Raw genomic sequence first — 16,060 nt, forward strand, 5'->3', positions numbered from 1 at the left:
ATATTTCAAGTACGTATTGTGCAGACTTCGTTGTTAACAACATAAATATGAAACAGTACCCTGAATATGTAGATTTAATTAATGATAGTTTTTTCCTCAATTCCGAATCAACAATACACTCATTTTTATTTCTTGAAATGTCAACAAACCTTAACTGCACAAGAATTCAGTTGAATTCAAATGAAGATTTTACAATTGTTGGGTGTCTACCTAATTTGCTATAAAGTTACACAACGCAGAATCAAAGGTAATAAAGATTGTCTCAAAATGTTGCTATAAAGGCTATCTATTATATACCATTCTGAAGGTTAAGATTTTAAGTGAAGCATTTTTCAAGCCTTTTTAGTTGTTGTAAAATGTTGATGTGTTGATAACACACAAATATATCAGTACAAAAGTTCAAACCTTCTTCGGGCAGTTGGATGTAAAATGTTTCTCTAGATCTAGCAGGAAGTGGTGCAGACAGATTTCCGGAAATGACGTAGGGCGGCATCGTTTCATTAGTGATGTCTTCAAAAGGTATGTACTGCAGGACCTCTGTCTCATTAAACTGACGCAACAGGCGAGTAATGTCCCTTGCTATATGTAACTCATAATACGATGCTACGATTAAGAACAATTAAACAAAAAATTGATGTTTGACCTGTCATATAATGTTAGGAAGCTTTCATAAAGACATTGCGTAAAACAAAAGGAAAAAAAAACACGACTTTACAGGCAGCGGATTAAGGAGCAAAGAATATGAAGAACTGATTACGTTTGAAGAACTGAAGTAGTTAAGGGGTCTCAAGTCTATGTTGAGGCCAGTGATGTGAGACTTGATACGAAAGATCCAATCGTTCAGTTACGGATTTGAACTTCGATGCAATTAAAATATATGTTAGATTTTTGAGAGGAAGTCTATGAAGATTGAAATGTTCGGAAACGGGGAAACCTGCAAATATATCACGAGTAGATGTTTTGTAATTATTGAAACGAAAGCGGAATAGAGAACCTGTTTTACTTTCAGAATTGCCCTTTTTGCAAAGAACACAGTAAATATGTAAATGATATTTTTAAATCATTGTCATTCTTGGAGATGATCCTTTCATGATATTGGATATTCGATATTGTAAATTGTTAATTGATTACCAGTTTATAATTAACGCAGCTAACAGCCAATGTTACGTTGTCATTTAAAACACCATATTAACTGACCTTAACTAATCTGGGTGTTATGTAATAATACCATTGAGGTAAAACAGATAGTACCGAGAATACGCATGTAATATTGTGTTTTAATGATTTATTGCTTTGTCATTAGAGCCATTATCTAACACAAGTTAGCGGAAGGCTGGAGGGGGGCTTGGGTGGGAAAGGGACATGAACTTCCAGTACAATGGCACGTGTAACTTTTTTATTATATTTCGTCTATATTTCTCAATATTCGAACTTCTCCAAAGCGGCAGTGAGAGTTTATCGAAAAGGGTTTATGAGAGAAAACAGTGTTGATATATAGGTTTCAAAAATGGATAACCTCTATTTTGCATTTACGAACATGTCGTTGGGTGGTTCTGGACTGTCACGTCTGTTCTGTGATACTTATGATATTTTGCTTTCACCTTTTGGATTACAATTTTTGAAAGCCTACCAATCTTCACATAATGAGATAGAGAAGGGGACGAGGGGAAAGTCAGAAATAAAAGCTTTTACACTGTCCTCGATTATGTGCGAATTTTAATAATTATTAAGATATATGATATAAATACCTGTTCCTTCAAATACATCATCACCGGTAGCAGTAAAGGTCAGAACAGCTGTGGCATTTTCTTTGAACGTGTACCCTCGTAAGTCTGTGACTCGATATGGAGCAAATATATCAACTTTCCCTTTAAACGTAAAAGGTAAAGAAAATGACATTACCACATTACCAACATGTTAACCAAATCTTTTCAATAAATCTTGTCACCAAAAAAAAAAGGGGATTATACATACCTGGGTAAGTTTTTCAGGTATCCACTGAATAAACAATGTGGCTTTCGTGTGAGCACCTCAATGTTACTTCGAGGATAAAACAACTATTCGGAATAATGTCATTTTTATTAAATCCAGCCTTCCCTCCCCCTCCAGTAATAATGATATGAACTATATAATAATATAACTGCAGACAGTATGTCTTACCGCTGCATGCCAGTTCATCTGTACATTTGAATGAATTTCCTTCAATGCTCCGTTCGAATAATCCAGAATCCATCTCAGTAATGGAAGACTCCTGAATTAATTCCGGATCTGCTGCCGCCAATCATTGTCCAACGAAGACACCCAGCAATACTTTAGTGACTTTTGATACACCTAACACTGTAACCTATAAAAAACAGATTTATTCAAAACAGGAAATATTGCGAAAAGCTCCGATAGATGTTAAATTTATAGCAAGTTACCGATACTTACGTTACATGGACGTTTGTCGAACAAGTACATTTTATGAATGCATTTTATAATATAAAATATAATAGGACATATTTATCTAAAACTTTTTATGTTAAAACTGTATGTGCACTAGTAGAGATTGGATAAGCCTGTGTGTAGAAACCAAATGATACGGTGCCAATTCACAGTAACATCAACTGACGACTGACGTTAGGAGAATGAAGTAAAGAATAAGAAAGTGCGAGAGGGGCATTCTGTCTGATAAAAAATGTCTTAGATTGAAATGTAAATTATGAAAAGAATGAACACAACTGCGTAATGTATGCTCATGCTTACCCTTTAAGGTTATACATTAATGAGGTATGTTTCGTACCTTTACACTATAACGACCAATTCCTTTGAATTGCGTAAAGAAGCCCGAATATACGCCATCACCAGATCGAACGTCAGGGCCGACACCATCGTCCCAAACTTCTAATGGCACATGTGGACCATTGGGGACCATTACTGTTACCCTCACATCAGCGTTTATAATTGGTGTGTAACCTGCCAGGTAATAATCAAGCATGTACAAACCATATCTTCCATAATTTAAAGACGGAGAGAAACAAATAAAAAGCGACCAATCGAGCAGGGGAAAATAAATAAAAAGTAAAAATTTTTAACTCTCAATACGGTAATAACTTCGATTCAAAGCTGACGTTATATATCTCATAACACGGAACGATTTATTTGGTGCACTTTACAATGAAGTTAGCTTTCTAATTGGCATCATGACGAGCATTGACAATCATTATTTGTTATAAATAGTGTCATTTGTATGAAAAAATAATTTTTACGGTGCCAATAAATTCCATAAATTCGCTCTGTTTCGGTATCGTATAACAAGGTGCTTTATAGATGTACCAATCGTCACCACATCGGATTGCCAAGAAATAATCATTGGCCACTTAACATCACATTGTAACAACATTAAGGAACTCACGTATTAACTTTATGTCCACCAGCAATTTGCATACAATGGACACAACCATTTCTGTTGTCGTCACCATATTACTTCGTTTCATCAACGAAATAATCGCCATCTTAATTATACATATCTGCATCGTCTCAATATTAATTCAACTCAGCAAGACGCGTTTGCATTGTCATCACGATAGTTTCGTCGACACATCAATGAATTAATTATTCACATTGTCTACATCGTCACCACATAACCAAACTGAAGAAAATAAGTTAATTGCCAGGTTGCGTTACGAGTTTACATAGACACCACACATGATCTAACCCATAATACATTACTTTACGTGGTCATAACATCAGTTTCAGCAACCAATCAATAAATTCATTCTTCACGTCACAGTTTCTAGTTGCTTCGTCCTATACTTTGTTTTTAATTGTGGCGATTAGCAATCGCGTCATCCCGTCGTCAAACTAAATTTATTGTCACCATATCAAATCACCGCATATATTTACTATTTTAGCATGGCATATGTCAGAAGAATGGAAACTCCACACCACCGTTTCAAGAGCAATCATCATATAGTCAATAAGGATTTTTTCACATTTGGAATATGTCGCCGTATTCCAAGAGAGTGCCCATTCCCCCCCCCCCCCAAAAAAAGCGGTCAAGCAATCATACATATTCATGACTTAACATAATGTAAAAGTAGTGTTTAAAAACGGGCGCTACGTTGCAAAAACACAAACTAACCTCCCCCCCCAAAAAAAATAAAAATAAAAACTAAGAGAAAACAAAACAGAAATTCGAAAAAGACAATCATTTACCTTGACTAACTGCCACATAAAGTGTTTGTATTTCAATTTTTCCTACGCTAGATAGCGCCCAAGTTGCGTCTATTTGAATCGGTAATTTCTGTATTCCATGTAAACGTTTCGTCACCACATGCATGGTTCCCATAAACATGGGAGGAATAGTATCAAAATAGGATACACGAATCTGCCATTCTCCAACCTTAGACAATAATATTGTAGGAGGAAAGATGTAGGGAGGAAAACAATGAAATAAAAGTAAACCGTCACTTTGGGGGGGGGGGGGGGGTGTTTGACATAAACAGTTGTATCGGCAACATTTGTTTCAGAATTACAGAAGTTGTTTAATTATGACCTTCTACGTTTTCAAACAAGCAATTCATTGAAAACAATAATGTTTCCTTCAGTGTGATAATTGTAAGACAGACATGGTATAGTTCCTCCGTGAACCCAACATTAGTGCTGAAGAGGTAAAGGTAGAATGTAGTGGGCTTATGAATGCCTTTACGTTTACAGTGATATCTTTTCAACATACCGCCATCACAGGATTTTAATTATATCAAGTTGCAGATTGTACTCATGGTGAAGTGTCGCGCTCAAACCCACGTTGATTCTTGCTGGTCATCCTAATCAATAACCTAAACTTACCATTACTTCAGAATCGATTTCTATCAAGTCAAATGCCAGAACGGATCGGTATACATCCGGAAGAGTCGCAGTACTGTTTATGACGTCACCGTTTGGTTTCATGACTTGCACATCACTCTTCGACAAATGATATTGCGGAAAGGTGATTAAAATGCTAATCTGATCACCGGAATTTGGATCCATGAAAAATCGTCGAGTTGAGTTAGTCAAGTTGAAATTTTCGCTCAAAATTTCGACAGTTCCAGAATCTGTAACGACAATGAATCCGGCGTGATTGAAAATATACAATACCCCAAGAACAAAGGAAAACAAGAATAATTAACGATCCCTGCCCTCTCCATTAAAAACAAGAAGAAAAACAAAGTTTGAGACAGGAGGCGTTGACAATAATCAACTTACTATATTTGGCCGATTGATAACATTGTGGGATGAAACATTTGACGTTTACAAAGACCTCCGAAAAGGCTAATTTAACAATTCGAACTTTTCTAATATATGTTAAAGTATCTTTGCATAACTGTTGATTGGATTGATATGGATATTTTGCAGTAGAAATCATACCATCCTGAACGGCTAGTCTCGTGAAGATACTGAATAAATTCGTCGATTCGTCCCTGTGTTGGAATGTTCGTCCACCTGTGCGAATGGCCAAGTCCTCAAGAATACTGTCTGCTCGTTGCCCAAAGGCGATAGTGTGGACAGTGATACCAGCAAGCTATGGAAAAAGGTGTTTGATAAACTTCAACTGGTAGCAGTGATGGTGTGAGTAGCGAAAAGGATGAAAGGGAGGGGACAGGAGGCGAAGAGAGGTGAAGGGAGTGGAAGTGAGTGAGAGGGAGGGAAGGAAGGAAGGAGCAAGCAGCAGTGAGATTGCCCTATCTTGGTTGGAACTTTTTATCATCGCCTCTACCTATCCACAGATGACTTATAGTGAAAATAAAATAGAGTCTATTTACCAATAATTGGACTGAAAGATGTCATCAACAAATGCACCTGAATCATATTTTTCAACAACCTCACGACCAAGCAACTACAAATTACTTCAACAGAGCTTACAAGTTTACAAGAACGGTCCTGAACATTGGTGTTACTATTGTAAATAATAATATGTTTTGGACATAGCAAGAGCTAGTAAAACATATCGACGTGATATTTTCCGTAACTATGAATATTTAAAAATATTTTAGTCTTTAGTTTGTGATAATAACAACCACTCCCTCGAGGGTCCAAATGTAGGCATTATGTTGTAAACCCTAATTAAGGCTTACATACGTATGCCAAGATGTTCATTTACCTCAGAAAAATTCAGACCAGTAAGGCGTGGCTCTACAGTTTCTTCGCCATCGGTCAGTACAATCATGTTGGACCCTGCATAATTTGGTAAGGATGATTTCAGTTCTTGGATAGCTAACATTACCCCTGTTGATACAATAAGAAGAGTTATATAATAATAATAATAATAATAATTCAACATTTTTAACTCAGTTTGAAATCTCTTCAATTAAGAAAGTCATTTAAGATGGGAAAAACGTAGATTTCTCTTGGATGAAAAACTCATCTTACTATGACCCGGCCGGGTATCGATCCCGGAACCTCCCAATTACTAAGCCTCATAGAAAGACGTTATGTGATTCTACCACACGGTGATGTAATGAGATCAATTCTGTAAGAATTGCTCTATTGGGAACAGAAATTTATTCAAGGAGGAAACACACGTCAGTTGACCAAAAAATGGCATCGGTATATAACATGAATAAGTACAACCATGGAAACAATTACCCAAAACCAAGAGAAAAGAAAACTTTAGGGACTTTACCAGAGTCCTGCCCAAGAACTTGTTAGGACCACACATCCTTTGGAATTATTAATCCAGATAACTCTGCCAGTGACTGTACTGTTCACCAGGATTGATTTTTAGACGATTCAAAAACTTTTTGTGGCCTGTAAATATCTATGTCAGATTGAAATCAGATGGTTCTTTCCAAGCAAGCTTGCTCTTTTAACCGTGACAAATACCACTGTTGGCAACAATTTCAAACAGATTGCTGAAATGTTTTGATTAGTATCTCTTCAAATGTTTCTTTTCCAACGTTAAGAGTCGCATTTTTATGGTCAATTTGCATATCCTTCTGAAGACCTGTTTCTTTCCATTTTCTCAACAACATAAAAGAAACAAAAAACTCAGCTTCCTAGGCCAAATTCAATGGTCTTAAACGATTGTATTTTCTCATTTTTCTCTTATTTTCAGATTTGTCATCTGCCCAACTAGCAGCAGAAACATTCCTCTAGAAGAGTATTCCAAAATTGAATAATACGCCACTGGTAATTACTGTTAAACAACCTTCGTTCCCAGTAAATTTACTAATCAATTGCTTCACACACGTTCTAAAGACTCGCTGGGAAACACATTTATTAAAATCTTATACATGAAAGTACATTTTGGAACTGTCCATGCAGGTAATTAACAAAAGATGTATCATTATCCTGACGATAATTCACAAAACACAAAAGAAAAAGAACAAAAGCAGCAAACAATGACTAGTCGCTATATGGGCTTTTAATTTGAATTTAGTCAATTGGTATTAAAATGGGCTGCCCTCGTTTCTTTGAGGATGACTCAAAGCAGTGGTACCAATTTATTTTCTTCACATAAAAGCCCTTCTATAACACTCTTCCTTGTTTTTATATTCATGTGTGGTCTTATTAAATAAAACCCATACAATAGCTAGTAATCTTAGCCTCTCATCTGGATGACATTTCTTTGTGCTTGGTCTGCAAATGAAATGAGGAACGCTTGAACGGGCAAAAAAACAAAACAACAACGTTGCATCCATGTACGATTGTATGATTATTGTATAATCATATCACAGTGATTATGCATTTTTCTATATACGCGATGCAAATAGAACCGTTCGCTATGCACTTTAGAAACGACAGCTATAAGAACTGATCTACCTGAGGCAATGGATGTATGTCCGAGTCCTTGAACCGGTAATCTGTTCGGTAGAGCGTCTCTTTCCACACCAACTGTGTCGGCCTCAATTACCAGTGTAGCTTCACTATTAAAGATTACGACAGCAAATATCTGGTCATCGTTCAGCACACGAGTGATAAGATTATATGATGCCTGCAAGGGAACAAGGTATATGCTGATTCAAATTACATCATGGTGGATCATGTTGATGATGGTGATGATGATGATGGTGTTGGTGGTGGTGATAATGATGATGGTGATGATGATGATGGTGTTGGTGGTGATAATGATGTTGGTGGTGATGATGATGGTGTTGGTGGTGATAATGATGTTGGTGGTGATGATGATGGTGTTGGTGGTGATAATGATGTTGGTGGTGATGATGATGGTGTTGGTGGTGATAATGATGTTGGTGGTGATGATGATGGTGTTGGTGGTGGTGATAATGTTGATGGTGGTGTTGGTGATCATAATGGGTGATGTTGATGGTGGCGATGATGAAGATAATGGCGGTGAAGATGAATATGCTGGTGATGATGATGACGATGAAGATGACGACGACGATGACGACGACGACGACGATGACGATGACGATGACGATGACGATGACGATGATGGTAGAAGTACTTTGAATGCAACAATTATTTTGATTATGTTAACTAAACTTATATGAGCAACTTGCAATTGCAAATAACTTATTCATTAAGATTTTGAATTCAAGAAATCAAATCTATTTGAAATCGTATATTGTTACCTGTCGTAATGTATGTAATCTTTGAAAGTCGTTCATGCTAGCAGAAGTATCTAAAACAAGAATAAGAGGTGCAGTGGAACTTCTTCGCTTCAGGATACGAAATGTTGGTTGAAAGTTGACTGGACGAAATCCACCAACAAAAGTATCAGATACATTTCGAAAATCACTGTGCTGACGAAGAACCTGAGGGTGAATAAGGTTTAGTGTAAGTGTTCGCTGTGTTATTCACTCGTTTCCAGCAAATGTATTTATTGTTTTGAAGATCTAAGTCTATGGTAGACTGCAACTTCTCTGTACGAGGTGTAATTGCTAGATGCCCATGTACAAAACGTAGAAAGAGTACAATTCGCAACATTAAATGGTGAGATTGGATAACGAACATACATCTCATCAAATAAGGCTTTATATTACATGTTAGAAAACACTGTGTCGATCCACTTAAGATTTTCTCGACTTATCTAACAGAATTAAAACGAGACATTTTACAACTATGAAGGCGGAATAATTGTGTTTGTGAGACCATGCATGCTGTGTGCTGAGAATATCACTGTCCTTTACATGACCCAATGATACAAAGTTCTTGTCTAATGATTATATGGATGTGGCGGGGATTTGGGGAATCTTCATAGCAGTCACTAAGTACTCATTTCTTACATGGTACTCTTTCTTACAATCTCATCCACGATTGAGTAGGAATACAGGAAAGCCCTAATCCGGTAAATCCTACACTTGGAGGTGGTTCAGTTGTTCCTAGACAGTGCTGACGTCATAGTCACTTATAGTATGACCAGTTTCTGTATTTATCTTAGCTTAATTTTGGATGCATCTTTTGTTTGTAGACATTTCATACTTCATGTATTGGAAATTCCAATTGGAAGTGGACAGTGGAAAAACGCAATGTCAAAGCCTTATGTGTTTGAAAGTTGGGCATAACATTATAATATTTGTTTATATATCGTAACTATCGTTTACCTCCCAAATGCTCATAGAGGCACACTCAATATTTTGTCGATTCGGAGCTTCAGCGTTGTGAGTTATAGCAGGGTCTCCAAATGTGTAATCAGGACTATCGCAAAATTTCTGTACCTGAAAGGAAGTTAGAGATAAAGATCAAATATATTTATTCTGCACTTAAGCCTTGTTTGCGTTCCTCTTTGAAGAGTTATCGAGATATACGTCGGTATATCATCCGGTGTATAGTAAAAGAAAACATATGTTCAAAGTATCTCTTTCGAGATCCGGCTTAAGGGATCACAAATGATTTCGAGTTGGTTAGCATCATGTATATAAAAGTTAACATGAATTGACTTATGTACCTGTGGTAAGAACTGTTTGTACATTAAAGATGCTAGGTAGGTCCCAGTTTGGTCATCAAGGAATCGACAATCTTCATTTGGCGCACCATCTGCGTTAAAAGTACATTTTTCCGAATCCGAATTCACCATTTGCCCTAAGCAAAAAACAACAACAAGAAAACGAAGTTAGAATGAGTTCTGTATCGACATTTCTTACTTGACAAAACATTAGTTCATACTTGTATCGTCTGGGTTTGCATCATATCCGTTTAGGCCACCAGGATCTGGAAACCTCTAGAGATAATTATGTAAACTAAGAGAGTAATTTGGATATCTTAAAATATATCTTATATTTTAACATCGTTGCTGGTTGCTATGTATTTTAATGGTACTCAAACGTTTATTGTATTTCTGCAGTAGTAACAAAGGGTGAAGCCGATCGTGATAATGCGTGAACAAGGAAGAAGGTTAACGTACTTTGATATAACTCTCAGCACACTGTCAATTCATTCTAGTGGTATTTACTTATTTTTTAAGACGATATCCTGTACAACCGGATTTTTATTTATACAGGTTAAAAAAAATGTTTTAGTTAAACTATGTAAATGTTACAGGGTCTTACGTTTTGAACACAGTTACTACTGTACATCTTACAGTTTTGTACCAAAGTAAAAACTGGATCGTGCTATAGTTCAGTAGTATGTGCTATTATAGGATTACAGTAAGAACTGAGGATATGTGTAATTCCAACAAATCCAGTTGTCTGGGATTTGTTGGAATTACAAATATCCTTAGTTCTTCCTGTAAATTTAATAGCACATGCTACCGATTTATCAGATTTGTCAGCACGATCCAGTATTAACTGTAGTACAAAACTTTAGATTTACAGTAGTTACTGTAATCTCTGTATGAATCGGCTACTGCATATGTGTCTGTTCAGGTGTTTTTTTTTTTCGTTTCTGTCAGTTAGCCTCTGAAGGCGACCCCGCTAGGATCGAAACGTCAGTTCTTCTAGCTTTTACATATTTACTCTACAAAGTACTTTTGCAATAGATTAGCAGTTGGTCCACAGTTTTATTTTGTCTCGTTTACATATATATATAACGCAAACAAGAATTGTTTGTCGTGGTTCACCGATCACCAACAATTACCCTTTGCATACGTCTGATCTGACGCATAACGTCTGGTCTTTGTGTCTTAATATAATTGATATTGTCCCGACCAGCTATGGTTTCTTAAAAACGAAAAAAAAACAAACAAAGTTTGCAGCTTTGGGTAAATATTAAAGCTAAAGCGCACTGCAAACAGTCTGAATACGCGCATCAGGTTCCAAAAATGAACAAATAAGCATATGGTTCGAACTATACAACGTCAAGGTGAAGCAGGATTTATGATTTAAGTTAAGCTTATTATTTTAGGTACAAAGTTAAGGTTTGTGGTGAAATTAGTGTTCTCAGTAGGACAAAGATTGCACCTTTCACTTGGTGTAGAGTATGGTTTATTGTGTGCAAGGAGTCTCCATATTCAGGGTGTATGGTAGGTTGCTATCAATAAGTGTCCTATAATTTTGGCTAAAAGTTGCGGTATTCCTCTGTCTTTCGTTTCTAAAACTGCTTGTATCGTCAAAACCTTGTTTTGAAAAAGTTTCCTGTTAGTCCTACATATGCTTTATCATTAATGTTATTTTGTCCTGTTTTATGTGGCTTGGTAAATGACTCAAGATGATAGACAGTTTCCTTAAGGTGATCATGGTTTACCCAGCAAACACAAAAGCGTTTTTAAAACGTTAGTAAAACGTTTCGTCTTTTGTTTTGATGACGTTATTTGTGGTGTAATAAATATGTCACGAAAACGTTTTTAGGCTATAATTTCAAAACATTTTTTCATTAAAACATTAATATAACATTCATTTCTCATAAAACCGTTATGCCGACGTTTTTATAACACCACATTTAACGTTATAAAAACATATTTTAGAGGCTGTTTTAGAAATGTTATGATAACGTTTTGTGTTAGCTGGGTATCTAGTAGACTAAGGAACTTCATACCAACATTAAATGCTACACATTCCCTGCATGCTTTCCACCTGGGCACCAACTACGAGAAATATTGAACCGCAACACCATCAAGAATAGCTACAGTTGTATGCCTAACGTACCCCTGAGTCCCTGACCATAGCTACTAATAACATTACGAAACTTAGAAAACTTTAGAACCCACACAAGACACCCGAAACTGCAACCGCAGAGAAAGCAAACCACGTCCCCTCGAGAACCTTCTGCAAAAACGTCAGCTATTAAAAAAAATCAACTTGAAATCGGTATTTCAAAGGGATTTCCCCTTTATGTGAAATATCAAAGCAAATGTATGATCTACTTATTGGAACTGTCCACTGCCTTTCTTTCTTACACTAGCGAGTACTAACAATACTTTTAAGTGTCAGATGTGACAACTGCGGTCTACATTGGTTGAACACTTTGCACAGTTCCATTTTCCCTACTGAGTACCTCCATTGAGTCATGTATTTATTTGAGAACTCATACTTTTAAATTCTAAAACTTTACAATTATTTCATAAAGTTTCCCTTGATGCATAAAAATAAATGTAAGAAGTATGAGGACAATATTGATGGATTGATTGATCACCCGGTATAGCGGCAACACATTTCGTAGCCTGGAAGTCACCATTACTAGAGGCATAGAAGTGATGATCGTGGGCTAGTGGATATTCATCGAAGACTCCCCATCTGAAATGAGCCCACTAGCTAGAATAGAAACAAAACGAGTTACATAAAGGTGTGTTTAATGTCTGTAGCTATGGTAACCATGCATATATATATATGCATAAGTGCGACATATTAAATCAAGAATTGTAGAATCAATAGTTGCTTTAATCGTCAGTTGCTGGTCTCAACCCCCCCCCCCACCACTCCCGGTAAAATTTTGTTCTATTATCGTCAAAATTACTCTACAATTTCTCAAATAATATACTTCACCATAAACGAAGGAAAGCTCGCCGAGTATTAAAGGTCATTAGTTTGGGAACTAATATATCACTCTAAAAAATCACTAGAAGTACTCAAAATTCCCTTCTTTTCTTGAGGCGGAAGATTATGGAAATAAACAATTGAATATACTCAGTTTGGAAAAGGACCCTAGAGTGAAGTTCAAAAAGTGACTTTGAGAGAGTTTAAGGCGTAACACAAGTGACCTTTAAAGTTTCCTCAGCCAAATAGGTAATAGTACGATACTTTACCAGAGACCCTCTAACAGAGGCCTGTTATTGAGAAAAATGTACAACCTTGAGCTACCATCCTCGGAAGGACAGAAGTTCGACTTCCATTTTACTCTCAAATGGTAAGTTTACAAGCAACAATTCAGTCATGATGAAATGTATTGCTGTAAACATATCATTTTATTAAGAAAACTTTAGCGATTTTACTTCCTGCAATCATTTCAAAAATTTTCGCTTTAAGAAATTTGTTTTTTGGGGGAAGAAGGTTAGTGTTGTCTTAACATATGATGAATCACAAATGATGAATGATGAATATTTCAAGGCCCCCCAAAGTGTTCAGTGATCCGTTTTGTCTATTTTTTGGGTACAATGTTGGTAATAGTTCAAACGTGAATGGAAGACTTTTGATTTGACACCTTACGGGTTGGTCTACCCAGAGAGTTGTTATGGAACAACTCCCTGGTCTACCTACCTTACTTCGATCTCCATAAGGTCTTGCTGTGGCAATTTTAGAGATGTAATCGGGAGTAAGTCGGATGTAAAGTCCAGATGATCCGCAAGCAGTCACTTTGTACGTGTAGGGTTGGTTACTGTTTGGTAAACCCTCAAAGTTAGACCGATCAATACGTATATCGCTGGTTGCAAATGACTCCCCTCTGCTACTTTGATAGCTGGAGTCATCGTTCCAAGAGTCGGGGATAAGAATACTAACTTCTTCCAAAAAGACACCAATATGATATTCACTGTTAACAGTAAAACATCAGAAACATGAGGTGTAGGGTTGTATGGTCTTATACAAATGAATGGTAGGCTTAGCCTATGCTGATTACAACAGACAGGGAAAGGTAATGACAATCGGCATATTTCTTTGCTTGTTTGATCAATTTAGGAAAAAGTTGTATGCTTTTACAGATCTGTTCATGAGGAATCAAGCCAACTTTAGAACTGCACAAAATAAGGATTTATGTATAATTAATCAACCATGCCCACAATAAACATGGTGACTCAATTTTCATATTTGCTTGCGTAACATGCAATATCATAAACCAGGTAATTTGAAATCCCAATTTCTCATCTTTTTGTCTATGTAAACAGGTGAAGATTGTAATATAAAATATGCCCCTAAATATCATAATATTCATCTTTTAAGCAAAAGGCTCAATTTTTTCGAGCTGAGAGTGTTAAAATAATCGACTATAAGTATAAGAAATGTCTTGATCTGGTTACCAACAAGTACATTGGTAGTATACGAAGCTAGCTAGAATTATCAATTGGTGTATAGTCACGACGTCTATAACATAGGCAGAGAAGAAACACCGACATGATATAAGCTTACCATATCGCAACCAACGTTTTGAAAGGTTACACAACATTCAATGACTCAATATATACTCGATCGACAACTTTAACAGTTTCTTCAACAACAAAAAAGAGAATGAACGGAGAATGAACGTGAATATGGTGGGTAAAGCTAGACGGTTGGGCGACTTTGTGTATCTAACCTCATTTTGGTCAATGGTGCCCCGTTTCAAAAATCGAAGAACCCCTTCGTTTTGAAGGAAAAGTTATCTTTATCTATATTTTGTATTCTATAATGTAGTGCCATTAAACTTTGGAACCTTTAATTTGTTGAGAAATTAAGAAGGATGTACGTAAAAGGTGCATTTTTCTTCAAAACCAAATGTGCCGTTTTGTTTGAAATTATTCAAACACTGTAATATTTGGTACAATAATGCGCTGAAAGTACTTTTTTGTCGATACTATTTGAGGTACGTTTTGTGGTTTGATTTGAACGAATCAAAGTCTCATGTACCGCTGACTTCAGCGTTACATGATAAAATGAAAATGCTTCAATACGTATTGAAAAGCAAAATTAAAATGATAAAAAATTAAAGCATTCAGTGTATAAGTTTAAAAAAAACACACAACAATCAAAAATAAATATTTCTACCAGTTGTGTAGCAATATATAACCATTAAGTATTGTTGAAGAATTATAATCATTCCTTGTTATGAAACGTTTCGACAAACAAAGTTTTTCAATTTAGTTTGACCGCTTAGAAACTAAAAACAAAATGTTTCTTTGCCAAAACATAAACATGAACATGCAGTGTACTTTTTACTTACTTTGTAACATTGTATAAAGTCGAAGAAAATTCAGAGAAGATTTCTTTGATTCGCACAATTAAATTTTGATCCTAGGTAACTGATTCTCCGATAGCGATTAAAACGTTAATGTATCCTCTACTGGGGCTTAATAGTATTTTTGACTCGCTCTGAGAAGGCGGGAAGTCTTGGTTTATTAACGCGCCACTTATTGGTAGTTTTAAACACAACATGATCACAAGAACTAAGCGTAGCTTCACCATTTTCGAGGCCTTCTAAGTCATCAAGCAGCTGATGGTCTCTGTCTGAATTTGTCGTTTGCTCGCGTGTTTAAGGATCTGCTTCGTTGATCGCACTGATTGACTTGTTCTAAACCGACACGGATGGCTAACTCTGTTATGCATGGCAGGTAAATTAAGCTTGAGGCCGGGAGGCCCGGAGCAAACATTTTGTGGGAGGCTCTTTTTATTTCAGTGAAATATTTTGGGACCAGGGCAGAAACTAACCCACTAGTAAAAAAAGTTGGTTTTCGTTGACAGATCACCACTTATTTGCTTCAAAAATTGTGACAATATCGACAATTTAACTACCGTTATGATCATCAGATCTCCCCCTTTGCCACTCCGTCGTTATTTTTACAAACGGCACACGGGGTGTGCATGCTATCTTTTTGAATTAAGTACTATATATCTCTTTAATTCTTCTTCTGTCCTTAGCCTCTAAACGGTAAATACTGTGGTAGGTATGAATGTTAGTATGTAGAGTGTTGCAACCTAACTAAGAATGTGTGCAAACACGTGTATGCGCGGTGCCTACATATATAGTCTTTCACGTTAGCTTATCGTATATGCATGGTGTTAATAAGCTG

At 36.3% G+C, this 16,060-nt stretch overlaps 2 protein-coding genes across 2 annotated transcripts in view; both read right to left on the minus strand.

Annotated features, from left to right (window-relative positions):
- The window catches only part of LOC139970429 (calcium-activated chloride channel regulator 4A-like), a 38,803-nt gene that overhangs the window by 1,707 nt on the left and 21,036 nt on the right, over positions 1-16,060 (minus strand). The window contains exon 15 of the mRNA XM_071976095.1: positions 406-603. Coding sequence (XP_071832196.1) covers positions 406-603 — 198 coding nt within the window. The remainder of the gene's footprint in view (positions 1-405; positions 604-16,060) is intronic.
- Positions 610-12,609, minus strand: LOC139970444 (calcium-activated chloride channel regulator 1-like). Its single transcript, XM_071976153.1, has 12 exons — positions 12,499-12,609; positions 9,875-10,008; positions 9,531-9,644; positions 8,559-8,741; positions 7,786-7,957; positions 6,125-6,249; positions 5,392-5,545; positions 4,831-5,078; positions 4,198-4,384; positions 2,783-2,955; positions 2,161-2,344; positions 610-1,868 (listed from the first exon to the last, which is right to left on the minus strand). Exons 2-11 carry the CDS (start codon positions 10,001-10,003, stop codon positions 2,282-2,284), a joined length of 1,548 nt encoding a protein of 515 aa, XP_071832254.1. The 5' UTR covers positions 10,004-10,008; positions 12,499-12,609; the 3' UTR covers positions 610-1,868; positions 2,161-2,281.

This window comes from Apostichopus japonicus, chromosome 1 (assembly GCF_037975245.1).
Source record: "Apostichopus japonicus isolate 1M-3 chromosome 1, ASM3797524v1, whole genome shotgun sequence".
Classification (NCBI taxonomy): Eukaryota; Metazoa; Echinodermata; class Holothuroidea; order Aspidochirotida; family Stichopodidae; genus Apostichopus; species Apostichopus japonicus.

Coding starts and splice junctions, on each gene's coding strand:
- LOC139970444 (XM_071976153.1), bottom strand. CDS start 10,003: ATGGTGAATTCGGATTCGGAAAAATGTACTTTTAACGCAGATGGTGCG. Junction 9,645..9,874: donor ACAAACAGTTCTTACCACAG/GTACATAAGTCA, acceptor ACTTCCTTTCAG/GTACAGAAATTTTGCGATAG. Junction 5,546..6,124: donor CTGGTCTGAATTTTTCTGAG/GTAAATGAACAT, acceptor CTTTTTCCATAG/CTTGCTGGTATCACTGTCCA.